At 45.1% G+C, this 27,277-nt stretch overlaps 1 protein-coding gene across 4 annotated transcripts in view; it reads left to right on the top strand.

Annotated features, from left to right (window-relative positions):
• Window positions 1-27,277, top strand: part of RUNX1 (RUNX family transcription factor 1) — a 260,670-nt gene that overhangs the window by 177,595 nt on the left and 55,798 nt on the right. For all 4 annotated transcript variants that reach the window (XM_030806196.1, XM_030806198.1, XM_030806199.1 and 1 more), the window contains one exon: window positions 11,105-11,209. In XM_030806196.1, the coding sequence (XP_030662056.1) occupies window positions 11,105-11,209 (105 nt within the window). The remainder of the gene's footprint in view (window positions 1-11,104; window positions 11,210-27,277) is intronic.

Here is a 27,277-nt window from a genome sequence, read left to right as displayed (position 1 = left end):
CACGTTGGCCAGGATGGTCTCGATCTCTTGACCTCGTGATCTGCCTGCCTCGGCCTCCCAAAGTGCTGGGATTACAGGCATGAGCCACTGTGCCAAGCCCAGGACTGTTTTGATGTTAGGCAGTGCAGCCTAGTGGTCAGCACATGGACTTTACTGGCTTCCCCACTGTGTTTCAACTTGGGTGTTGCTGACATTTAGGGCCAGTTATTCTTTGCTGTGAGGGGCTTTCCTGTGCATGATTGAACACTTAACAGCATCCCTGGCCTCTACTCAGTGGCCACTAGCACCCATCCTCCTGGTTGTGACAACCAGAAATCTCTGAAGCCATTGCCTCATGTCCCCTGAGGGCAAATCGCCCCTGGTTGAGAACCACTGGCTTGGAGCTATCTGTCCTTGAACAAGCTACTTGACCTGTCTAAGCCTGATTTTGCCCTTGTCTGTGGGAAGACAGAGGGACAATGAGGATTGATTACCTGAGACAAGACATAGGTTAGGAGTTGTTACTTTTTGCAGTGACACCAACACCATGGGGCAGACAATGGGGACTCTGTGAGTGCGTGCAAAACAACAGCAAACAGCAACAACAACCAGAGGTCTGCTTTTTTTGTTTGTCTAAATGGATGAGCTTCCAAGGAGGAAACACAATCCTTTTCCTTATTTCAGGACCCCATACAGTTCTGTGGTCGTGAAAGGGTTATATGTGGCAGGCCCTGAGATTCCTGTTAGCAATGGGAGAAATGAAATTAAATATGTACTGTAATTTGAAGCACTGCTTTTCATGGGAAAAGAAGTTCTCCCAACTCAGCTTTTCCAACTCTTTTGTCCAAACATTAATGGCATGCAAATATTTATGATTCATATGTGCCCCTTTTAATTCCCAATCGTATTTTAACAGTAAACACTGCATTTTAATAATGAAGCAGAATAATCCCTTTGTCCTGTCGCTGGGTTACACAGGCTGGCACCCGGCAGCATCACATTCTTCCTGGGCAATCATTGCTGCCTCCACCCAAGTTGAAGGGGTTTTGTAGCAGTGCCACGGCAGCTCGCCTTGGACTGTACTTGAGGACTTCCGGATATTCCGCTGGAAGCCATTCTTAAGGTTGTGTCTCAGCATTTTCATAAATTGCAAGTGAACATCCACGCGTATTTTTCTCTTTTGGCCACATATAAACTCAGCACTGGTTCATCTGGCTGTTACTTGGAAGGGTTCTTACTACACTATTATCTTGCATTCTGGCCAAATCCCTGAACTCTAGATTACACCGAACCCATTGTGTCCTGTTTAATATTCCTTTGATTCGTAATGATGACATAGAAAACACACACATCTATTAGCGATGATTCTGTGAGTCCTAGAAAAGTAGCATAATGTAATATGAGAAGTGGGCACACCTGTAGGACTCAGAGGTGCCGGCCTCAGTCTCCCCATCTGTTCAATAGGTTTAACAATGCCTTTCATCTATGACTTATATCATCTATGTTAGGATGATAAAAGCAAGATGGTGTGTATGTAGCAATACTTAGGAAGAAGAGTTATGGCCCCTCTTGATGATGTTCTTCCTTCTACAGCGAGAATTCCTGAGGGAGGAGGGGAGAGAGCAAGCCAGAGGCAGCATGGGTCTTGCTGAATTTGAAAAGTTGGGAATGATGCTGTTTTTCAGGGCCCACTCCTTGATGGCAAGGAATTTATATTCCTTTGTCCTACTAAGGGCCTACTAAAGTGAGAGTGCATGAGATAACAGCAGGCATTCCATAAATATTTACAAGTAAATGCTTATGTAATAATAATATAATTACAAACCCTTATTAGGCATTGACCCTGTGATGGAAATACAGTACCTATTCCTGTTTTATTAGAACTCTCCCTCTGCCCCACCCCCCAAGGTCACTTACTAAGGGCATTTCTTTCATTCATTCATTTATCAGATATACATTATGCACCTACTGTGTGCCAGGCACTGGGCTAGCATGAGAAATACGAAGGCCAGCCAAAGAGAACCCACAGCCTTGGGGGCTAGTAAGGAACATGGCAATTAAGTAGGCCATCCCTGTTCTGAGTAGATAACACATGATAGACGGATGTGGCAGGAGCCAAGGCTCAGCGGTACAGAACCTGGTGAAGGTTCAGGGGGGTCTCCCTGGACCACTTTTCATTCACTTGAGACCTGCAGGTGACAAGGAGACTATCCCGGTGGAGGCAAGAAGAATCATGTCCCAGCAGAGAAAGCAGAGTGAGGAAGGAGTACCTGGCCTGTTGGGAGCTGAGAGATGCTCCAGTGGCGGGGGGTTGGGGAGTGACGGCGGGGAGCCTTACAGAGAGATAGGGCGGGGATTGCCTTAACATCCACGTTGGGAATTTGGTCTGATCCTAATGGAATGGAGAATCACTTACAACTAACTCCAGATACAAATTGTGGAAAGATACTTGGCTTACAGTTTAAAGAGTGGAAAGGACATTTGGAGGGTGCGTGGGGAGCTTAGAGACCCATCCAGAGACTGAAAGCTCTCCTTTCTCCTTTCAAGCAGCGCCAGGCATGTGTATATCCAGCTTGCAAGGACCCCATTTGGTAGATGGCACTGTACCTAGAAGTCAGCTCCCACCTCAAGCTTCCCTCTCTTCCCTCTCTATCTCCACACTCACCTACCTTTCTTCCTACCTGCAGCAGCAGGTGCTGCAAGGCTGGTGAGCAGGAGCTGATGCCCCCCAAGGCCTCCTTCCCTGAAGAATGTCCATGCCTCAGGCCTCCCAGCTGCAGCTCCATGTGGCCTTGGGCTGTGTGTTTGAGGCACCGGGCTCGGGGCACTATCGGAGTCAGGAGGAGGCCAGGCCCAGGAGGTCACTTTGGTCACTTGCCCTGTGTGACCCCAGCCCAAAGACACAGCCTGATGGATGAGTGGAGACTGGTGAATCTGGTGACTCTCCTTGGGGGAAGCACAGGGCAGCAGGTGTGGCCTTGGTCTCCAGGGGGCTGCGAATTCAGGGTCTTGGGGTGTTTTGGTTAAAGCTTGGTTCCCCAGCTGAGATCCTAGGGAACTGTGATATCAAAAGGAAAGGGAAGATTAGAAAGGGAAAATAAAATCTCAGGAAAGGAAATGCAAGATTGCATGAAAACATCATGGTGTTTTGTGGGATAGGTGATATTCTGCCAAATAAAGAGGCCCGCCCCTCCACTCCTTTTGCAAACCTGAGCTTTTCCCCTGCCTGCAGTTGAGCCCAGCACACCTGTGCCTTGGAAAAAGCAAGCTATGCCTTCCAAGTGAAATTCGACATCGTAATGGACTGGCTGTCAAACTGAAAGTTTGCAGAGTGATTCATTGATTTTTAGAGACAGGGTCTTACTCTGTCACCCAGGCTGGAGTGCAGTGGCGCGATCTCGGCTCACTGCAGCCTCCACCTCCTGGGTTCAAGTGATTCTCGTGCCTCAGCCTCCCAAGTAGCTGGGACTACAAATGTGTGCCACCATGCCCAGCTATTTTATTTTATTTTTTACTTTTATTTTATTTTTTATATTTTTGGTAGAGATGGGGTTTCACCATGCTTCCCAGACTGGTCTTGAACTCCTGAGCTCTAGCGATCCTCCCTTCTTGGCCTCCCAAAGTGCTGGGATTACAGGCATGTGCCACCATGCCTGGCCTCATTTATCAAACTTTTCTTTATTGCCTCAGAGTAGAAGATACAAAGATGAATAAAATGCTGTCCCTGTCCTCAAACAACTCATTTTCATAGAACATCTCCAGAGAAAATGCTTTGCATTTCTTCGGTTTTCTCCAAGTAAAACAGCTATTTTTCAAACAACCCATAAGTCCAAACAAATGCCATTTCCATGGAAACCTGAGTTCTATATTCTAAGGACCTGATTTTCAGTCTGACTTTTGAGGGTAGTCCTGGTGCCAGTAGCCTAGGCCTCAAGTCTGCATTTTGCATGTGTGATGTGAGTGCAATTGGATCAAGCGATCTGCAAATACAGGCACTTTGCACACAAGTATATACAGTACGCCGACATCTTAATTCAATTCAGCATGGAAAATCAGGAAATTATGTGCAAGTTGAAGGATTTGTATCCCGTCCAGAAATCCCCAAATAAATTAATTATACAACTCCACTGTCAAAAATAGTGGCACATGTTTGGGTAAGGAAATGGAAGAGGAGCATAAGCATGAATTTTGGCCGTTAGGTTGTTCCAGTGGAAAAGTGACAAATCCAAATTAAAAATACTTCATAAAAAATACTCCAAATGCAGACTACTCCTGGAATCTGAGGGTACGTTAATTTTTGTACTTAGTTATCCGCAATTAAAATTAGACCTAAAGCCATCTATTGTAAAAGGAGAAATCTCCCTGCAACCTTTCAGGATCTTGTGGGATTTCCTGAATTTGCAAAGAGCAGAACTTGAGCCTTCACTGACTCTCTTGATTTTTAAAAGCTGTGGTGTTTTTCTTTTATTTTTCCTTTCTCACTCTTTGGGCGTTTCAAGACTCTGGGTTTTCTGCAGACTGGCTTTCCTGCAGACAAACACAAGAGTGAAAAATGTTGCGATTGTGCTACCTGAGGACTCTGAGCCCCCAGGGCAGATGGCTCCTTTGTGTCTGCAGCCTTCCTTTGCGTGACAAAGGGCAAGTTTCACATCCCCTGAAACCGTCCGCAAAAGCAGATGACGACTCATGCATACAGACCTACCCTAAGGAGAGTGACAGGAACAGAGTCTCCTGCAGAGCTAACGCAGGTAGACTGCGGATACCTACAAACTAGACCTGAGGAGGCCGAGTCACAACAGGGGTCGGGGCTCGCCCATCAGACACGGGGTGTTATAGGAGGATTCTGCTGTGATGTGACCTGGATGCACTTTTAAATATGTTCTTCACACCTGGGCAAGAAATGACCCGGAGCTGCCTGTCTTTTTGCTTTGTAATCTCCTCGCCACCCTCAGCTCTTTGGGGAGCAGTGTGCACATTTGAAGCAATCCTGAGGTTTAGCCACTTCCCAGATGTGGTGAGGAAGTGGAGAGTGCGCTGGGCCATGCGGAACTGCAGGTTCCAGCCGTGGCTTTATTTGACCACAATTGGCTGTCAGAGTTCACCAGCCCCAGGGCCGCCAGCGTCAAGACTAATCAAGCCTAGACCTGGGGCCTCCCCGCTGCCTGGCCTTGGGGAGTGTGTCATGGCAGCGAGTGTCCAGGAAGACTCACCCCTTGACCTTCTTCCCAACTAAATAAAGCAGTTAGTATTTTGCCCTGGCATTTGGATGGACACACTGGCGTCGAGGGAGACAACACATGTGGCAGTGAGGAGCGCTGGCCTGGCTTGTTTACGTAGCGTATCAGCCACTCACAGTTGTGCCTTACAAAGGTCGCCAGCTGGTGGGGCAGGAGTGAACTTGAACTTGAACTTGAAGTTCAAGTTGCATTTAGGCCTGGTAGCAGCTCCATCACCTGCTGAACACACACACACACACACACACACACACACACACACACAAAACCCCTCCTCATGTCAGACGTCAATGCTTACTTCATCCCCAGCTCCTCCTTACGGGATCTGTCACAGCTCTGGTCTTCACAGAATCACCTTTATCATGTCTTTAATGATCATTCCACTGACATTTGCTGAGACCTTTCTCTGTGCTCTGCTTTTATATTCAGCGTTCCATTTAACCTGCAGAACAATGCTATGAGATGGAATGACTGTTATTAACCCCCTTTTACAGATGACAAAGCTGAGGCCCCAGAGAGGTCAAGTAACTTGCCTGAGGTCACACAGCTAGCAAGTGGCAGAGCCAGGTTTTGAACCTAAGTAGGTTGCCTTGAGAGTCCACACTGAATGAATCACTGCTGTGTTTCCACCTTCATGGGATTTTATATGGAATTCTTCCTCTCACTGCCTCCAAGCCTACGTCAAGACAAACCTCATCTCACCTGTTGTTTCTTGTTCTCACCTTCTTGTTCAGAATGAGTGTTTGTGCTTCTTTCTAAAGAATGGTCCTCCTGGAACCCAAGCCCTGGCTGGAGCTGATGCTGCTGTGGTGGTCAGGGTTCAGTGAGCAGGAGGAAGAAGGACATGGTGTCTACCCCTTGTTTACCCCTTTCCTTGGCTTCCTTCCATGCAGGCCACCCTGTGACCCCGTGGCGGCCCCCTCTGGAACCAAGAGCTGCCGACTTCCAGCAGCACACACAGGGTCAGTGCTGGGGCCATCTGTGCACTCACCAAAGCCTCTGCTGGCCTCACCAGACCAAGGCCACTGAGTGCTTCAGGGAGCCTTGGATCCTCCAGGCTACCAACAGGAACACTGGCCCTCTCAGCAGCGGCCCCGTCCTTCCACCCCTGCACTGGGTCCTGAAAAGCCCATTTTGGGGCCATTGCTATTTAGCCAACCTGCCCTCCCTTGCTCTCCTGTGAGTTCTCACTATTCTGGCAGCAGGTCCCTGGGAGAAACACTTGAGAGTCTTTTGTGCTCCACACCCATGTACTTAAAATACCAGGCCTATAGGTCATTTCAATGAGGGAATTTGGCTCATAACACGTATGCCCCGAGGCACAGATCCCACTTCTGCAGACGCTGGCCAAGAAGGGCTGTGTCCCAGCCACCATGGGGTGGGGCCACGGAGAGGGCAGGGCCACGTGGAGGGCAGAGCATGTGGCTCCTGTCAGGTGCACCCATTGCTGACTGCAGCCCAGTGTCAAGGCTCTGCTGGGTCTCCTTGGAAGAATACAAAGAACGTGTAAGGCAGTTTTCATGCTGTGGAAAAATGTCACCTACACCTGTGAAGAAGTCATCACTGTGTCTGTAAGATAATAAGCAAATGTCCTTGTACCCAAAGCTGTAAAACAAGAGCCCTTTGTGAGGGAGAACCACATGACTGGCCAAAACGCCCTACCTTCTAGTGTGTGCTCAGTGGAAACGTCTTGTGACTGCGCTTAAAATGAAGGGAATGATTGGGAGGCCAAGGTGGGCAGATCACGATGTCAGGAGTTCAAGACCAGCATGGCTGACATAGTGAAACCCCATCTCTACTAAAATACAAAAAATTAGCTGGGTGTGGTGGCATGCACATGTAATCCCAGCTACTCGGGAGGCTGAGGCAGGAGAATCGCTTGAACCTGGGAGGCGGAGGTTGCAGTGAGCCGAGATCATGCCATTGCACTCCAGCCCAGGTGACAGTGTGAGACTCCATCTCAAAAAAAAAAAAGATGAGCATGAAATAATAAGAATTCAGATAATGACCGTTGATTTCACAAATTCTCACTTTGATTAAGTTTTACTCCTGATTATATAGGTTAGTCTGTGGTTTACCAGACGGGGTGTCATGAGTGCTCAACTGCCAGAGGCCCAAATGCAGCTCAGTAAGAAAATGCTTTTGAACTATAACCCAGGTTGAGTACCATTGGTACATTAGAATCACAGAGACAGCTTTTACTTTTTGGGGCAGTGGTAGGCATGGATAAAGTATCTCCAGTCCAGATTTCTTGTACTGGTGCTACTGGGTTTGCAGGTGGAGATTTATGACCTCAGGGACAATAACTGGAAGAATAGTGAGTACAAAGCTCAGGGATATGAGTTTTGCTGTATATCAAAGCTGTGTGACTTTGGGAAAATTACTTAACCTCCCTGAACCTTAGCTTTGCTACCTATTCATCAAGAACAATAAAATCCATCTTGTTTAGTTCATGAGATTGGTGTGAGGACCAAATGAAATAGTATGTGGGAAAGTGTTTAAAAAGTTGTAGGTTCTACACGACTTAAAAATGTCAGTATTATGAACGCAACCATTCTTTGTTATCATTTGGGTAGTCGTGGATAGGGTGGTGGTAGGAGAGCCACTATCGGAGCAAGGCTGCTCCAAAGGGTAAAACACACGGGTGCCTGTAGAGCAGTTGTCACTGGTAGAGCCATGATGGGAGCTCTTACTACATTTGCTATTTGTACTGAGTTAAATAGTGTTCTCTAAAAACTGTATGTCCACCTAGAACCTCAAAATATGGCTTAGGGTCTTTACAGATGTAATCAAGATGAAGTCATACTGGACTTGGGTGGGCCGTAGGTCCAATGACTGATGTCCTTATACGAAGAGGGAGGGGACACACAGCAGGAAGACAGTCGTGTGAAGATGGAGGCAGAGGCTAGAGTGCTGCAGCTGCAAGCCAGGAAATGCCGAGAGACGCTGGCCACCATCTGAAGTTAGAGAGAGGCAAGGAAGGATCCTCCCTAGAGCCCTCAGGGGGAGTGTGGTCCTGCTGCCACCTTGATTTTGGACTTCTGGCTTCCAGAATTGTGAAAGTCTTAATTTCTATTGTTTTAAGCCACCCAGTTTGTGATAATTTATTAGAGCAGCCCCAGGAAACAAATATTTTTATGAAGTCACTGAGATGCTAGAGTTGTAGGCAACAGAAGAATCACACGTGGACCTGCCCACCTACACGTGGCTATGGGCATCTCAGGCCAGCTGCATTCTTGGAAGATGAAATCAGAGAGTTGAAAGGGACATTGCATGCATCCCATGAACCCCCTCATTTTGCTGATGAGGAAACTGAGATCTGGAGAGGTAAAATCATTTGTACTGGATCCCCAAACTTGTAACTCTCTTGCCGAAAGAACCACCTCAGTCTCTCTCTGTCTCTCTTTCATACACCCCTATGCACCCGTAGACCTACTCAAGACTGGGACAATGGCATTATCTATTATTGTGTCTTCAAGGGATTTTTTTTTTTTAATTTTAAGTACCCCCTTTCTCCTAAAGCCCCTTCCCAATTGCACCCTTTCCCACCTTTCTGTGAGGGCTACATGGGTATATAGAAAAGGATCCCCGCCTTCTGGGAGACTAGGTCTACACTGCCACAAACCGCGTTCAGTATGACACCCTAAATAATCGAAGGTGAAGGATGATTTATGAGGCAGCCCAGCCATAAAGCAAAACGTAGTCATCAAGGAAGGCTGCCTGGAAAACTAGTGACTGCCTGTTGCCAAATGCTGAAGGCAGGAAGATGGGTGAAGGGTGCAGCAAAGAGCCTTGGATTGGCGAAGTGGCTGGAGGAAGGAAGACCTCAGCATCTCAATGCCATGGCTCATGGGTGGAACTCGGAGGATGCACATCGGGAGTCAGGTGTGGGGAGGAGAAGGGGTGAGTGAGAAATTACTCGGGGCAGGGTCTTATTAGTGAGAAGATCCTAAAAACGAGTTCTGGAATTCAGTCTTGATGATACAGGTGATAACCTTCGTGGGTTCTTGACAGAGAGGGAACAGGCTGACCCTGAGGCTTGTAGGACCATCTGTTAGTCAGCTCTGCAACATGTGGACGTGGCTGTTCCCCAGCTGTGGCTGTCATTGCTCCTGGATGTGTTCTTGGAAAGCCAGAGACTGCCCAGTGAGATGGGCAGTTGCCCTCAGGACCTACCTCCCTCTGCGGCAGCATCTTCCTCCACATCACATCACATCACATACCCTGCTTGCTAGGCCTGGCCAAGGCCTCTTCTGCCCACTCCTCTCCTTCAGCTAGATGCCACGGTAGGAGAGCATCCAGAATGTCACCTGGTAACATCTGAACGGTGTCCTAAAACTGGCAAATCCCCAAAGCCCAACAAGACTCATCTCTAGGTTCTGGGGACAGGCCAGCTGATGGGAAAGATGGATTTGGAGGCAGAGCCTCCTGGCACCCCTGATGCTCTGCTCCATGGAAATCACTCCCCAGAAGCATTCTCACCTTGTTTACTGGACAGGTCAGCTGAGACTTTAGTTATAAAGGCACACCGGGCAGAGCAGCCTTCATCATCTAATTGTTACTTGCTATTGCTCTTTTTATTATAGACTTTCATACAGATAGAATCCACATCTTTGGGGAGTGTTTGGTGGAGGTTTCTCATGATTAGGAATCGTGGCTTGCTGTGGCCAAAGATTGTATTTTCATTGAGCATTTTTCTGTGGCCTGCCTTTGTATTAAGACATGTGTGACAATTGAAAATATTTTCCTTTCATCTATCTTTGATTTACTTTATGCTACATGATTAAGAGGAGAAACTGTGTTGATTAAAGAACTACTATATTGATGTAGGAAGACTGAACATCAGACTTAATGAACTGTTAGAGTCCTATTATAGACCTGTGAGAAACAGAGAAGAGAAATAAAGCAGACAACATACACACACACACATGCACGCACATGCACACACACACCCTGTTGAATACGATGTGCCACATACTGTTTTAACAGTGTTACTCACAGTAAATCATTTAATCTCCCCTAAAACTCTCTAAGGTAGGAAAGTTTGCATGTAACCATCTTCCAGGTAAGGATACTGAGGAACATAGAGGTGTCTAGTGACTTGTCAAAGGTCAGCTAGCCAGATTTATCCTCTGAACCACTTTACCAACAAGAAATGTTTTTAGATTAGTAAATCTATGCAATGAAGATGTTCTCACCTTTTATAAATATATGTAAAACGTGTAATGGAAATTATGTGCATTTTTTATTACTAGTACTTATTGAATCTCAGTCTGTCAGTTACATATACTTAAGTCCATTTATGAGTCATCATTTTTGTTCTGGCTGATCCCATGAGTAGCTCTAATAACATCTGGCATTTTCAAATAATATTTAAAATCAGCCAGACTTTGTCCTTTAAAAATATAGGCAGAATGATTCTAATTTAGCCTGTCTTCAAACTTAGAAATTCTGTCTTTCCTGATTTTCAAAGGTACAAAGTAAGAAGAGAAAGATGGATATGGTTTCTTCTACTCTTCTTTGCCCTGAGTTATAAATAGTTGGGAAAGATGGGAGCAGGGAAGTTGGGAACCAGAAGTGGAGAGCTGCCAGTCTGACTCTATGGTTTCCTGAAATCTTGACTTAACAGAAAATAAATTCTAATCTTTCTTGATCTTGTATTGCTTATTGATGATTACATTAAAGCCATATAACTATGTGAAGTGTTACACCTAGGCAACTATCATAGGTGTGTATTCCAGAATTGAAGCAAAGCCAAAATTTCGGGAGTGTTGTTAAAACTGATAACTTGTGCTGAAGGGCTGGACAGCATATATTAATGATTGGTTATTCAGCAGATATGTGCAGACCACCAACCTCATTCTGTTTTGTTCTCTATTGTGTCCCCACAGGGAAAAGCTTCACTCTGACCATCACTGTCTTCACAAACCCACCGCAAGTCGCCACCTACCACAGAGCCATCAAAATCACAGTGGATGGGCCCCGAGAACCTCGAAGTAAGTGCACCCACTTGGGGCTGGTACACCCTCCAGGCTGGTATACTCAGGGACCGTGTCTCAGAATCCTTGGGTTCAACCTTTCCCCCAGGGGGATGTCAGGCCCCTGTAAAGCCAAAAAGTTGCATTGTCAATACTCTCGCCACTCAAAGCTTGTTTCTGTGCACTGAGCTCTTTTTGAAGCATTCTTTTAGAGGGCAAAAGGAAATTAGGCTGACTCAGTCACATGTTAGAACCATTCAGGGCAGCATGAAACTAAGGACTCCTTCCTCAATATATAGTAAAGTTAAACAGGGTCAGAAACAAATAGTAAATGGAAGAGTGGCCAGGCACAGAGGCAGCCCAAAGAGGTCTGAGGGTCAGAGTGGACCACAAGGGAGTAATTACCATCTATGCTGGCCTTTTATTAATTCATGAGGGCCAGAGATGAAAACTATGAAAATGACCCTTTTCTTTCTATGGCACAGATCAAAATCTTATTACAGGCATGTTTAAGATAGAGAGTGGGAGGGTAGAAGAATGTCTGGAGAAAACCAGTAAATATAGAAAGATAGTACCAAAAAATAACTCCTGTGAGGAAAGCTTTTAAAAAAAGGAGTGAGGTTGTTTAGTCTGCAGAAAAGATGTCTTCACAGTGACTTAATGACTATCTTTGAGTAAACAGCAGAATAACACTCTTTTCCAGAACCACACCCTTCCCCAGGATCTGAGGCTGGGTTACAGTTCCAGGTCTGTGGAACTGCCCAGCACCCCCGCCCAGCATCCAGATGTCTCCAAACCATATCAGGTCCCTGGTGGAAAATTAGTATACTCTCTTCTTGGAGTGAGGGATATTGAAAAACAGGGCTTCCTACTGTCCCCAAAAGCCAAGATGCAGGGAGGTCAGGTTATAAAATGAAGTGGTTAAGAATTTGGGCTTTATGGGCAAGCCAGTGGAGTTCTTAAGCCTTCAGTGAGCTACAGAGCCTTGCTGAACCTCACTTTCCTCTTCTGTAAAATGGGGATAATAATGAGAGCTTCTTTTTAAGATCAAGCCAAATGATGCTATGTGCCTGATGCAGAGAATGAAGGCAGGAAATGTTAGTGATCCCCAGTAGGGCATCCCTGCTTTCATCCTTGGCTACTGCTCCAGTCCCCTGTAGATGACCTTCTCTGCATGGTGGTTTCTAGGTGGGGTTTTATGGTAGTTCTCTGCAGGCTATCCTGTGATCACTGCAGCTTTTGTGGCAGCCTTCCCCGTGGTCCTGGCCACAACCTCATGGCATCTGGGTCACCTTCTGGAACCATTCCCCATGCTGCATCAACTTTCCCAAAGTCCTTGAGTGGATGGAGCTCTGCAGATAATCACCATGCCCACCAGGGGCAGCCCACCAGGATGTGGTGTTCCTCGTCTGCTTTTTCCCTTCCTTCCATTTGCTGTGCTCGGTGACTCCCTCCAGATCTGACTGCATTTTGCCCCAGAGGGCCCTCTCAGCTTTTTCTGATCAAGACTTTCTGGCCATGCCTAGACTTGGGAGACTGTGGGACTTGATAACAGACCCTGATTCTTCTTTATGAGTGAAAAGCAGGCCATAGACACAGACAGGACCACACAGGTCTAAGGAATGACTGTGAGCTCTTCTTAGGTTTCCAGAGTAGGAATGTCAACCTGGACATTCCTACATTAATGTAACCCTGCATTAAACAGAACATAAACACCAAAGCAAGTTCATTCTCCACAGAGGACCAAAGAGGAAGCAGGCTTGAATTATGGCAAGGTGCCTGGCTGGGAGGGAGGCAGTTGTTAGGTGTAAGAAAATCGACCTTGAGGGTAACTAAACTTAGAGAAGTATTCCTTCAGGAGGCTGTAGAATCACTATCTTTAGAACTAGAAGCAACAGCCGTCTCTTGGACAGTTCAAATGCCGACCAGCCTGAAGGAGCCGAAGCCAGGTGACCCTGGGTATACCCTCTGCTTCTCTTATTTCCTCATGCATAAAGAAGGCTGGGTTTTGCCTCACTGCCAGCATTTCCTGTAACAGTCAAAGAAATAACAAAGTTATTGAGCTTCAGAAAACAAATGGTGGCGACTCTGACTTTTAAGAATTGGCAGTCAGAGGGAAAAAAAGATGTCTATGTGATTGTAACGGTCTGGCTGTATATACAGTTTACTCTGCCCCTGCTGTTTTATAACTTAAGAAAACAGTTGTTATATGGAGAAGCACCCTCTGAGAAGACGGAAGGGATTTGCGCCAAAGAAGCATCCATTTTTACACAGTCTTCCCTGCCAAATGGAATTTGGGGCCTGGGGAAAAACTAAATGCATGGAATAAGCATAAGTATGATATATAGAGGTGCAATAGCCCCAGGTAGAAAGTCTCACATTTCACAAGGGACTTCTAGAAAAAAGCCAAGTGCATGCAGACTCCCAGGGTGACTTGGGGACTTGGGTAATGCTGACTTTTCTATTTGCCCTGTGAAGCAGTAGGGGCCATCACTGCTAATTTTAGTATGCTGGTTTCTTATTGTTTGAACGTCTTCATTCAGGGTGGGAACTTCTCTATAGTAAGCTTTGCTCACAGTTGCTTTCCAGTGTAACATAAAGAGAGGACACTGCATGTAAATCAGGATGCCCAGATGTTGCCAGATCTCTGGATGAATAAGACCTCCCGAGTCCCCTCCATGATTACGGTGCAATGAATTCTGGGAAATCCTGGCAAAATGGCCCTGGCATTGCCAAGGCCAAATTGAATCATTTTGGAAGATTCTCTAGTTTCATAAATTCAAAGACAATGAGAGCTAGGAGGGGCCTGAGAAGCGCCTTTAGGATCATCACCCCATAGGTAAGGGAAATCAGCCCCAGAAAAATGAAACGGTTTGCCTAGCTTTAAAAGAAATAGTTGATGATGAAGCGTTAACAGAATGAAGAGTTCCTGATGTCTACTTCTGTGCTGTCCTTCATTTATCTACCTGTCCATTCATCTGTTCATCTCTCCATCCATACCATACTGTCTGTACATCATCTATTTCTTACAGACTTTTTGACCTGGCCTCAGTATCCTCACATTTAAAATGAGGAGTTGGCTTATATGATTGGCTGGCATATTTGGCTCAGCTCAAAGACTGTCTATTATAGAAGGGCAAATGGTAGTGCCTCATTGCAGGCATGGAGCCTTTGACTTGACGTATGCGTGCAAGCTTAACTAAATAAAGCAGTTATTTGGCATTTGGATGGACAAACTGCCATTCAACCTGCCATTCCGCTGATTAAGTTAAGGACTGAGAATGAGAAGCTGTGCCACAGCTCGTCTGTTGGTCATGCCGATGGGTAAACTTGATGCATCCCTCCCCTCTTCCAGGGTTTTCAGTGGTGAAGCTGTAGCCAAAACTATACGCCAAAGAGAATTTAAAGTGTTTTTCGTTTCAGATGGTTTCTTGCTCTTTTATAGTAATGGACCTGCCCCTTAGAAAATCAAAACTTGTTTTTCTCATATTCCGTAGGATTTTAAGAAATATCTTAGAGTAATATAGAAATTATTAATTGTTGAAAAATCAACTTTATCATGGAGCAAGAGCGCTATCAAATGGTATCCTCTGCCTGGAATGGGTTCTTACCAGCACCAAGGTGGGCTCTGTTTTCCGTTAGCACATAGAGCACTTAGTAGCTTGTTGATATACTGAGAGTGTCTCCTCCTTAAGCACAAAAGATAGAGTGAAAGGATTTTTCAAGAAAAGGATATTTGAGAGTTTTTTGTTTGTTTGTTTGTTTTTGAGACAGAGTCTCACTGTTTTGCCCAGGCTGGGGTGCAGTGGCACAATCTCGGCTCACTCCAACCTCTGCCCCCTCTGCCAGGTTCAAGCAATTCTCCCGCCTCAGCCTCTGGAGGAGCTGGGACTACAGATGCCCACAACCACTCCCAGCTAATTTTTGTATTTTTAGTAGAGACAGGGTTTCACCACGTTGGCGAGCCTGGTCTCGAACTCCTAAACTCAAGTGATCTGCCCACCTTGGCCTCCCAAAGTGCTGGGATTACAGGCATGAGCTACTATGAATGGCTGAGAGTTGTTTTTTTAATGTATGTTTTATATTTCTAGGATCTAATGAAAAACTCCAGCTCTCAGCTCACACATCTGTAATTTAGTTGTCTCTATGCTAATACTCAGATCCCAAAGCATCTTCTCTACAGAGATTTCATTAAATAATTTGAATGCAGGAATTGGTTCAATGCCATGGGGGAAGATATTTTGCCAAGGAGAGGTTGAGGAGAGTGAGCAGTGGGGACCCTAACTGACCCATCTTGGGGGGCTGGTCCTGGTGGTATGGATTGGGCAGCCTTTACCTGTCTGGTCAGGTGTTTGTTACATCTGGAACATTGAGAAACTAAATTAAAAATCAAAAAGGTGAATTAATGTATTGGCCATTTCTGAGATAACTTCTGTCTGTCCCCAGGTTAAAGGAGTCTTTCACGTGACTGTGTTCTGCTTGAGCTCTTGATTTGTTGTTGTTGTTGTTTAATTAAATATAGTTGTTTCTATTTTAAAAGTGAAAGAGCTGGCTGTAATTTTGGAAAGGTAGAACCCAGCAGATGCCGGGAAGTACAAGCCTGGAGGGAAGGACAGGCCTCTGCAGCTGCCCCCCTCCTCACAGGCAAGGATGACCATGTCTAGAGCTCACGGGATTCCTTTTGGGTGGAGGCGGCCTTGCCTCTGCTCTCTGGGCAGCCCGTCCTTGAGGATCAGGCCGTTAATGTAGAGTCTGTGATATGGTCTGTTTAAGGGCGGGGCTTCTAGCATCCACACATCAGGTGACATCTGGGATACTGGCTTAGAGGGCAGCTAGGGAGTAAGGTAAAATGTGCAGCTTTCTTTTTTCTTTTTTTCTTTTTCTTTTGAGGTGGAATCTCACTCTGTCGCCCAGGCTGGAGTGCAGTGGTGCGATCTTGGCTCACTGCAACCTCCACCTTCTAAGTTCTAGGGAGTCTCCTGCCTCAGCCTCCTGAGTAGTTGGGATTATAGGCATCCACCACCATGCCCGGCTAATTTTTTAATTTTTTTCATAGAGATGGCAAGGTGGAGCCATTACTTACAAACTGTAGAGTGCTTCCTGAGGCACTAGCTTTCTTTCTGACTGATTTTTTTTTAGAGGGAGTTATAGTTAAAATAGGTTGATCGAAGGGCCTAATCTTCACTCAGCTGCTTTTTAAAGTACTTGGTTGAGATCATGTCATATGAGTATAATTCTTCTATGACTTTGAAATATAGCAAACCTATTATATATGTGAACATGAGAAATAGGATCTTTATATATGGAGAATGTGCTTTAAGTGAAGAAGAGAAATGCATGAAAAGTACCTGTGGGCCAGGCGCAAGGGCTCCCGCCTGTAATCCCAGCACTTTGGGAGGCCAACGCGGACAGATCACTTGAGGTCAGGAGTTGGAGACCAGCCTGGCCAACACAGAAAAACCCCATCTCTACCAAAAAATACAAAAATTGGCCTGGTGTGGTGGTGCACACCTGTAGTCCCAGCTCCTCAGGAGGCTGAGGCAGGAGAATCAGTTGAACCCAGGAGGCGGAAGTTGCAGTGAGCCAAGATGGTGCCACTGCACTCCAGCCTGGGTGACATGTCGAGTGAGACCTTATCTCAAAAAATAAGGAAAGAAGGAAGGAAGGAAGGGAAGGAAGGGAAGGAACCAACCTATAAACTGATGCTGATAATGGACCTAAAAATAATTGCTCTTACGATTAACACCTAGTTCACAATGTTATTTTCTCTTAATCATAAAAGTACTCAATAATAGCAATAGCTAACATTAAATAGTGTTATTTGCCCAACACTGTTCACAGTGCTTCACGCATATTAATTTATATAATCTTCAAAAAACAGGCAGGGAAATTGAAGAAAAAATAAATCGTATACCTTGCCCAAGGTCACACAACTAGTAAGCCAGCATGTAAACTAAGGCGTCCAGACGCTGGCACGCACCGACGCCAGGGTCTGTTTTTAAGAACTGCGCTGGCCGCTTTTTGAGCTTCATGGTAATGTAATTCCTGTATTTTTTATTAGGAGAGTTTATCAATAAAGTTCTGGGTCACATATGGTTTTCTTCAAGAAAGCAGAGCCCTGTTGCTTTGGCATTCATCATTTGTTTGTACTGACAGGAGGAAATCAGTGTTTTCCCCGGCAGGGCTGCAGGAAGTACCCTGCCCTCCCACACCTCCCCGGAGTTCATCATACACAGCCACGGCCACGCTGGTCACAGGTGGCAGCAGTTGATTCTGCTTCTGTCACCAGGGTCTACTTGGGGACCTGGCATGAAGGGGGACCCGACCCCGGGGTGTTGTACAACATAGACCTCTTCTTCCGGTGTTGGCCTTCACGAAAGATGGGTAAAGTGGAGTGACCTGCAGAGTAGTGGTCCAAGTCCGGGTCCCCCTTTAACAAAGGGTTTCCTAGAGGGCCCGTGTGCACAGCACGTAGCCGCTGGGGGGATGAAAAGATGTGTCACTCTTTGCTCTTGAATGGTTATGAAAATGTCAGATGGTTTTATGAATCTGTGATCTCAGGATTGTAATTACCAATCCACAATCGCATTGCTCACTGGGAATTGCTTCAAGCATATTTTCCAGGTAGTGAACGATGAGCTACTTAATTCCTTGGACTTGAACTTTAGTTCTTCCTAGATGCAATCCTGATCCACACAGGAATTAGAAAATAATTCTTCCTCCCCTCCCACCTAAAGCAGGAGCAAGGCAGAGGCTCAAAGAGGAGGAAAATGCTGTCCTTACTCACATCCCCTCCTCCCCACTTTGAAAGGCATTTCAGGCCAAGCTGAAAGTTCTGGGGGACCTTCCCCCTGGTACTTTAATTCCTTCGGTGTTAAGCTCCTCAACTACCTGATGACTTGGCAAAGGCAGTTTTTAAAGCATTAATAATAATCATGCCTAAATGTTTCTAGCGAATTTTAGAATGTATTTCTGTTGAATAGTAGTATCAAACCAGACCAAGAAGAAGAATTTTACATGCATACAGATTTCCTTGACCCTAGAGTGGAGGTTAAGGTCTGAAAGGGCCCCTGGGGTGAATGGGAACCTAAGAGGACCGTGAAGGGAATGGGCTTCTGTCCCAGAAGCGGCGGTAACCCACCTGGTGCAGCTCTGAGTGAGCTGGCGTGGCCTGTGTATTCTTGGTAACTTTTCCCATCTTACACAGAAACCAGTGAGGTTTTTTGTGTGTGGTTGTTGTTCTGTTTTGTTTTGTTTTGTTTTGTTTTGTTTTGTTTTGTGTTTTTGAGACAGAGTCTTGCTCTGTCACCCAGGCTGGAGTGCAGTGGCGCGATCTCAGCTCACTACAACCTCCACCTCCCGGGTTCAAGCGATTTTCCTGCCTCAGCCTCCCGAGTAGCTGGGACTACAGGTGTGTGCCACCATGCCCGGCTAATTTTTTGTATTTTTAGTAGAGATGGGGTTTCACCGTGTCAGCCAGGATGGTCTGCATCTCCTGACCTCAGGTGATCCACCCGCCTTGGCCTCCCAAAGTGCTGGGATTAAAGGCATGAGCCACTGTGCTCGGCCGCCACTGAGATTTTTTAAGATGGCATTTGTATCGCTACAGAAAGAAAACAAAAGAAGAGTTCCTTCCAGGTAATGTGAAAACCCAAAGAGATGATCTAGGCACCTTCTCAGTCCAATGTGGGAGCAGAGAAGAGGGAAGAAACTTACACCATTACATTGAATTTCTCTTTCTGTCTGGACCCTCGCAAAACCATATCACTAATTTGAATGCCACACCAGTGAGGTCAGGATCTAAACTAATGTATTGCAGTCCTTGTTAGAATTCATTATATGACGTGCCATAAGAAAAAAAATCCTGTCTGCATTTAGGCTTCTGTTTCTTAAGCTTCAAACATGTAAAAAGGTTTCTGGATCCTGAATTTAGGGACCTGGGTTTTCACACTGGCGCCACCAGGCCAGTGGGAGTGAACTTGAGCAATTATCTTAAATACTTTCGTCTTCATTTTCCTCTCCTGTTGAACCAGGCAATGGGACGAGATAATCTCTAAATTAGTTCTCATGCAAAAGGGGTAACAAAATATGGTCAGTAAAATAAAGCTGTAAGTTCGTTCCCATAAGCTGGCCCCTTAGAGGCCGAGGCCTCCTCTTCCCTGGGCAGTGCCATCCTAAATCACATCAGGCAGATCCACATGCACTCAGGTGGCACATGAGATAGACGTTGTTTTTTTGCTATAAAACTTTTAAAGGCTTTCTAATTTGTTCTGAAATTCTCTGGCTATAAGTGGCCGCCCTGCCTTCTCTGCCACCAGTATGTAATCAAGACTAGGGGTTGAGGTCTCCATTTTGGCACTTGCTAACACTATGGGAGCCGATTCCTGGGGGAGCAGCTGGTCTGACTGAGCCTCTCTAAAACGGGGACAGTGGTAGTACCACTGTCACATCACTGGAAGGCTGAATGCAGTAGCCTCTGTGGCTTAGAACCATGCCTGGCACACAATACATATTCAAAAGAGGACAGGTGTAATTCAAATTTAGTCTTGAAATCCTTTTGGAAATGAGAAAACTTTAACCAAAAAAGATCTGTGGCTCCTAAATTTAAAAATTCATGAAGTTGCCATAATGGTACACTTTTTTTGACATTTAATTAAACATTTATAAGTTTTTATTTTTTTTTCTGGATTTCGTTTTGTGTTGAGACCCAGTACAATTTCTTTTCTAGTATATTTATAGGCCCTGGAACACTCTGGGCACTGTTCCTAAGTCACTAATGGGTAAAATGGCCTTGCCCCCAAATGTTGCACTTTGTGAAAAAGTCAGAAAGAAAAATCACATCTAGGTAACATCAAACGTCAGTGCTTAAGATCTAACACGTGGGTCCTGTTCAGTAGAGGCATGACACAGCTACAGAAGTCTCCTCCACACTGTCCTAGAAATGTGACGTGAAATGTAGCAGGTGTCTTGGGGTCGGAATTCTTGTACTAGGCAAATGCAGCGCATCTCCCAAGGGTGCCTGGGATCTCTCGCTGCAGCCAAGCTTTGCAAGCACAGAAACATGGCCAGCCACCCACTGAGTTTCCTAAATCAATGACCAGCACTGGAGACCCTTCCATGTGTGCAAGGCAGCTCTGCCTGCTGCCTGTGTCCTTTGGGGGTCTAATGGGGCAGTCCCTGCCTGGGATGGTCAGGCCTTGTCATTGGGTGCATGTCTCCCATGGGGATGGGTGGACCCACAGCGTTCAGATGGATTGCGGTTGGCAGTCACAGCATCCCAGCACATTAAAATACATCGACTCTTGTGCTTTCAGGTAGATTTAGAATTGTTTTCATACTCTAGCCACTTTCCATTTTTCATTTTGAAAAATTTCTCCTTGAGTTTTCTCAAAGGCTTCAGGTCTTTTTTGTTTTTTTTTTTTTCCTGTAAGCCATATAACTAGGAAAGGCATTAGTAAGAATTTGATACACTGAGTCTCATGGAACACCACTACTACCACCAAAATAATAATAGTAATAATAATAATAATAATTCCAGTTTAGCTTAAATAAGTAAAGGTACCCCCTTACACCATATCTGCTTTTAAATTCATTTGAGCTGATTGGCAATTTCTGTGTTCTCCTGTTCATTGCAGATTCTTTTCCTTTAAAGGCAACTTTTAGAGAAGGTTTGCTTTTTTTTTTGCTATCAAAGTATTAATTATGAAAAGTTGGCAATACAGAAAGGGTAAATTAGGTATAATTTAGTACCGTACATTATGGCTATATTATCAGACATATCACAAGCCGTACCGTACATTATGGCTATATTATCAGACATATCACAAGCCGGTGACATTTAGTTGGATGTGAAATTCCTTTTTTATAGTATGATTGACACATGGTATGTTTTCATCAACTTCTATGTGTAAATTATCCATATCACTGGTAAAATTTGCGTCATGAATAGCCAAATATTCTGGATTCACATTCATAGGTGAAAGCCAAGCTAAAATATATATATGTATTATATATATATAAAATACATATATTTATATATAATATATATTATATATATAATATATAATACATATATTTTATATATTATATATAATATATAATACATATGTTATATATTATATATAATATATAATACATATATTTTATATAATATATAATACATATATTTTATATATATTATATATATTTTATATATATAATATATAATACATATATTTTATATATAATACATATATTTTATATATATAATACATATATAATACATATATCTTATATATATAATATATATATAATACATATATATGTACCCAAAGCAAAGTTCTTTTCTGTTTGCCTTTTCAAAAAGTGACACAATGGAATCAATCTGCCAACTCTCTAGACACCTAGAAAGTTATTTAAAGGCAGTACATGCATTTGGTATTTTCATGATATGCATATACTTAGTTTCCATTAATTATTGACAAAAATCCAGACTGCTATTGAAATCTTTCAGTGTACTTCCATATACTGAAATGTCGAACATTTGATACTTTGTTTGATTTTGTATTTGTTTTGTTCACCATGGCTTGAAAGTCATATTCTGATTATTTAAAATAAAGAGTAAACATTTGAAATAAGTTCCTAGATACTGCGTAGATTTATGGCCCTTTGAATATTTTCCTGGTACCACCTTATTTTCACTTACCTTTGAAGTGATTGTATGATATTTCCAGTTCATTCATTTGAAAGAGCTAGGGGAAATATGCGGAGCCACATCCCACGTGCCTCTCGGACACTGCTCACCAGGCATAGCCCAGTGTTTCAAAAGTGAACCAGGGGGCTGGGCGCGGTGGCTCACGCCTGTAATCCCAGCACTTTGAAAGGCCGAGGTGGGCCAATTACCTGAGGTCAGGAGTTCGAGACCAGCCTGGCCAACATGGTGAAACCCCGTCTCTACTAAAAATACAAAAATTAGCCGGGCATGGTGGCAGGCGCCTATAATCCCAGCTACTCAGGATGCTGAGGCAGGAGAATCTCTTGAACTCGAGAGGCAGAGGTTACAGTGAGCCAAGATTACTCTACTGCACTCCAGCCTGGGCAACAGAGTGAGACTCTGTCTCAAAAAATAAAGTGAACCAGGGTGCTTAGGGAGCCTCAGTGAGTGAGAAAGGAGTTTGGAGCTTCAAGTCTAAAACTGCATTTCACAGTTTTCCCATCTGTAGAATGGACTGCATGATACCTCCCTTGCTAGGGGATGTGAGGATTAAAAGAGATAGCCTGAAAGGCGAGCTGGAGCAGTGGCTGGTGGCGAAGCTCCAGAGCTGGCTTCCTGATTCAGCCCGGCCTCCCCTTCGGGATCAGATTAACCTCCCCATGCTCAGCCTCCTCGGGTATAAAACCAGGAGTATGATATCCCTCTGTTGGGGATTATTGTGCGGATTGAATAAAATAATTCATGTTAGGGCATAGCACCGTGCTGGGCACAGAAGTGCTCCTTAAAGATTAGCTGCTATTACTAAAGCACGTGTTCTAGACAAGTAGGCCCCTTGACCATGTCCCAAAGACCTTATGAGAGGAAACAAATGGAATTCTGTTCAAGTGGGGCCTAAATATTTACCATTGCCAAGTTACTTAAAAAAAAAAAAAAAAGAAAAAAAAAAAAACTTGGCAGATTTGACCCTCACGATACAGTACAATAAGGGCTTTTTCTCTTTTCCTTCCATACTACCTATTATTAATTCCAATTACTGCATCACTGAACTGGCTTCAACAAATGTATTCCTCATTGAAACATAACCCTGTTAACCATGTTGCCCTACTTCCTTGAGGGAGAGGTGATCTTTTTCCAATTAAAGGTTTTATCAAAATGCGGTTCTGCTTCTTAACATGAAGCGCCTATGCTGTTGTGTGACCTGAAAAGCTCTTAGCATCTAGAAGCTTCCCCTGGGTCATCTATAAGATGGGAATAATACTATGAGTTCTGCGTACTGCACAGGGTTCTTTAGGACACATTGAGATAATATATATCAATGTGCTTTTTAAGTAGTCTGTCAATTAGATAATATAAACATAATTAGATAATTAAAAAATAGAAAATCTATTATTGTTTTGCATGTACTATATTAAAATCTTAGGGATTTTAAATAAAATTAATTGATTTCTTGAAAGTAGATATTATCGTGTCTTTCAGGATTGGTGAGAAGAAATTAAAGAGAAAAAAATTGAAACATTTAAATCAGACCCCACCGTGAATCCATTCTTTTAGAAATTGTATCTTTTTCCATTAGCATATCTTAATGTTTTCCCTACCTACAACTAGATACCCTTTTTAAATGTTGGAAACAAATAGAAGTAACCTTGGCAAATAGTTGAGAACTGAGTTTTATTTGAATATACTTTTCTCTTGCAATACCAAATACAGTTTTTCTTCTAAAACTCTGTTATTCCGTTTTCTTTCAATGAAATGCTCACAGAACCAGAAGGCTTGGGAAGAGGCTCAGAGCACCTAAGAGTTGCTGAGTCCGTATTCCTTTTTTCCCCTGTGGCTTTTTATATACGCTGCTCGCCTGAGATTTCTGGATTTGATTTCAGGGAGGTGAAATGTTACACCCCTGAGTCTCAGTGCCAGTTTCCCAGGACAAGTCAAAAACTGCAGCTGCTTGGAGGTGAGAATCTTCCAAGGCTCCAGAGGCCAGCTCGCTGTCCTGTTCATTTGCTGACATGCTGCCGGGAGCAGCTTCAGAGAAACCCGTTCTATTCTTTGGGTGATTCAGCCAGTCTCAAAATAAATAGGTAGCCGAGTGCAGGGAGAAAGAACTGGAAACCACTGAAATTTGAGTCTTGAGGGCTGGTCTGTTCTCGGGAGCTGCTCTGTTGAACTCTAAAAGGAATCTTGAGCCCTGGGCGAGGGAGCGGCTGACCTGGTGGAAAGACTGCGGGCCTGCCAGTGGAGTCTATGTCTGGCCCTGCCTAGCTCAGTCAGTCTCAGCAGCTCATGTCCCCTCTTAGACTCTCAGGTTCCTCGTCTACAGAAGGAGAAAGAAGAGGAGATTGAATGATTTTTAAGGTCTTTATCAGCTTCTAAAAGTTTGATTTGATGTTTGTAGGAGCAATTGTTCTTTCAAAGCACCATCTTCTAACCTCAGGAAGGAAAGCCCAGGGGCCACAGGGGTGTCCTGCCGAACTGGGAAGACAAAGATTGTGACTGAGAAGGTGGGGACGAGACAGGGGGAGAAGGGGGAAGAAGGGAGAATGGATCAACTCATACCCCAGGCCGGGGAAAGAGATGAATGAAGGTCCACACCAGAGTGACATGCTGTAAGTAGGGGAAATCTTCCTAATTAGAGTTCCCATGACTTTGGCAACATTTGGGAAAAAAAAAAAAAAAAAAAAAAAAAAAAAAGGACATCCTTAAACCCACAAAGTACTCAATTGTCCAAGCCCCAGTATGGCCAGCTTCCCAAAGCTGGCTGGTCAGAGACCTTGGTGTTAATTCCTCAGCCAACTAAAAAAAGATGGTGTGAGTTCTGTTGACTTAATTGTTGGAGTGTTTCTGAGTGGGGCTGCCTCTCTCCTCTGCCTCCTCGCAGTATTATGGGCTATTCTGCATTACCTGCCCTACCTATCTTCACAATCTAGCCGCAAACAGCTTCGGTTGACCACACCACTTCCCTATTGAAAGTTAATACTGTTTGACTCATTCTGTGTTACTAACCTGAAGCCAAAGAAAACAAGGCAGAGAATAACTGGCTTGTATGGAGTTTGGAAAGCTCTCGGAGGCCCCGCTTTCAAAATCCTATACAGTAGCTTTACTATATCTCTGCACTGCAGCTGCTGAGAAAATGAAGGAAGCAGAAGTGGTTAAAAAAAAAATTGGGGGTGGGGAAGAGACTGGGAAGGGAGTGGGGCGGGGTCCCCCTCCGGCTGGGAAAAGACAGGGTAATCTGCAGCAGTTTATGAGGGCTGTCTCCCTGAGCTGAGGTCTTGCTTTCACACACCAGAGTGTTCGCACAGAAGAGGGACTGTTGACGGAGTTAAAAGGAGAGGAAAGTTCAAAACAGTTGTTGAAAAGGCAGCTCTCCTATTGCCTGCATAACACAGAGGAGCTGGGAGGCTGGTCTCACCGGGTCAGGCAGCCATAGGCAGAGACTCAAGGTAGACAGGCCAGGGGGAAGGTATGTACCTTTCCAATCGGGAAAGGATTGAGGAGGGGGAATGTTGCCGGACAGAAGGCTGTCCTGGGCATCCATCCTTGCCTCCATCCCTGTCTCCATCCCTGGCAAGGATGGAACCTTCCCTTCCTTCATTTCCTAACTGGCTCAAATGTGGTCACCAGGGTGAATAGGAGGTGCTAATGTCTTGGAATAAACAGAACTTTCCCTCCCAATGTTACCTGGCAGACAGTGGGACCAGCATCTTCACCATGCTGTGCTCTGTGGGAGTCTAGGCAAACAGCCACTCGCCCATTCAGGTAACTGGTAGAAGAGGCCTCCCTCCTCACAGATGCCCCTTCTCAGCAGGTGGCTGCTTCTGGCACGTGGACAACAGTGCATAGAAGTGAGCCTGATGCCTGAATGAGGCTGTCATGCCACAAACAACCGGAAGCCTTATTTGTGAGGGAGGGTCAACATTCTGTTCAAAACAACTAGCTGCTGTTGGCTTTTGTACTAGTGACTACTCAGGATCTGTGAGTGCCCAGGGCGCCCTGTCCTTCTGTACCAGCCAGGGCCTGCTCAGCCATCTGTCCAAGGGCTTTGCGAGGCCAGCCTAGAACTTCAGTTGGCGTCTGTGACAGGAGAGAGGGTCAGAGTCAGATGCTGTTCCCCTGCTGTTGGGAAAGTCCCCGAGGCCCAGGGGGCAGGGCTTTTAGAAATAGGAGGGAATTTCCTTCCCTCTTTTTAGAAGTACAGAGGAGGAGAGATCATCTTCGACACTGCTGGATGAGCATTCCAGAATAAATCTAGTCCAGGAAAGGGGCTCACTCATTCATTCATTCACTCACTCATTCATTTATTTGTCCAGCATTTATGGAGGCATCACCCAACCTTGGAAGGGCCCTGCATTTACCTCAGTCCTGTCCAAACATGCTCAGTGTCTCTGCCAGTTACGCATGAGATCTGCTGCTGCAGGAGGGGAACTGAAATTACTGCAGGGAGGTTAGGAGGCCAGTGTGGAGAGCCGCAGTGCTGGTAACACGCTCACGCAAGCAGTGTGTGTGTGCCTCCTAGATCTTCTTCTCCTGGCCCCCACGTCTTGCCTGTCTATCCCAGGGCTAGCCCTGCTGATGCCGAACTCCAAAGCCATGTCAGAAGCTCCAGGCAGCGTTCTGTGAGTCAGTGCCCATCTCTCCACAGTGCGCCACCCGCCACCAACACTTTCTTTCCCTTCTGCAAGTCGCCTTCTCTTTAGAGTCTGTCCCTGGGCAGGGGCTACTCTGATCAACAAATCCATGTCACTGGTGGTTACCACTCTCTGGTTACTTTTCAGTTACACTTAACTGGGGTTTCCTTGAGATAAGACCTTAACCTAGGGAGGGTTGCTAATAGTTGGGATTATAGGCTGGTAGAAGAAGAAAAACCTTGAACTTGGGAGCTCTCTGCACCCCTCTTAAGAAACTGCCTCCACTTCCCCCACAGAGGGCTACCTCTGGTCAAGAGCAAAAGCCAGCAGGCGGCTTCTCTGCCCTGAGCTTATGTTACCTCCTTAGTCACCAGACAGAAATGGACAGTGAGCCCTGGCGACTGGGGATGGCAGATTTAGATTTTGAGTGCTCTGCTTTTAGAAGAGGCCCGAGTCTCATGTGAGTGGGCAAAAAACTCCACTGCTCGTGGCAATGAGCCCTGGACTCAGGGAACAGAATTTTGTTTGGGTTTTTGTCCCGTGAGTCTTGGGCGCATTGTGCAGGGAGGGTGGGGAGGGGCAGGCCTGTGCGCGTCTCTGGCTTGAAGTTGTGTTGGTTGTTGATCTTGCCTTGGCCTTGGCCAGCCTTTCCTCTCTATTGACTGTTGCTTGCTACACTTGTCTTGGCCCGTGTCCTGAGGGCTATCACAGAACAGTGTGTGTGTGTGAGTGGATGTATGGATGTGTGATGGATGTATATGTATGTAT

This window comes from Nomascus leucogenys, chromosome 25 (genome assembly GCF_006542625.1).
Source record: "Nomascus leucogenys isolate Asia chromosome 25, Asia_NLE_v1, whole genome shotgun sequence".
Classification (NCBI taxonomy): Eukaryota; Metazoa; Chordata; class Mammalia; order Primates; family Hylobatidae; genus Nomascus; species Nomascus leucogenys.
Note: the sequence above shows the minus strand (reverse complement) of the source record. Positions and strands in the feature narration are given on the sequence as shown.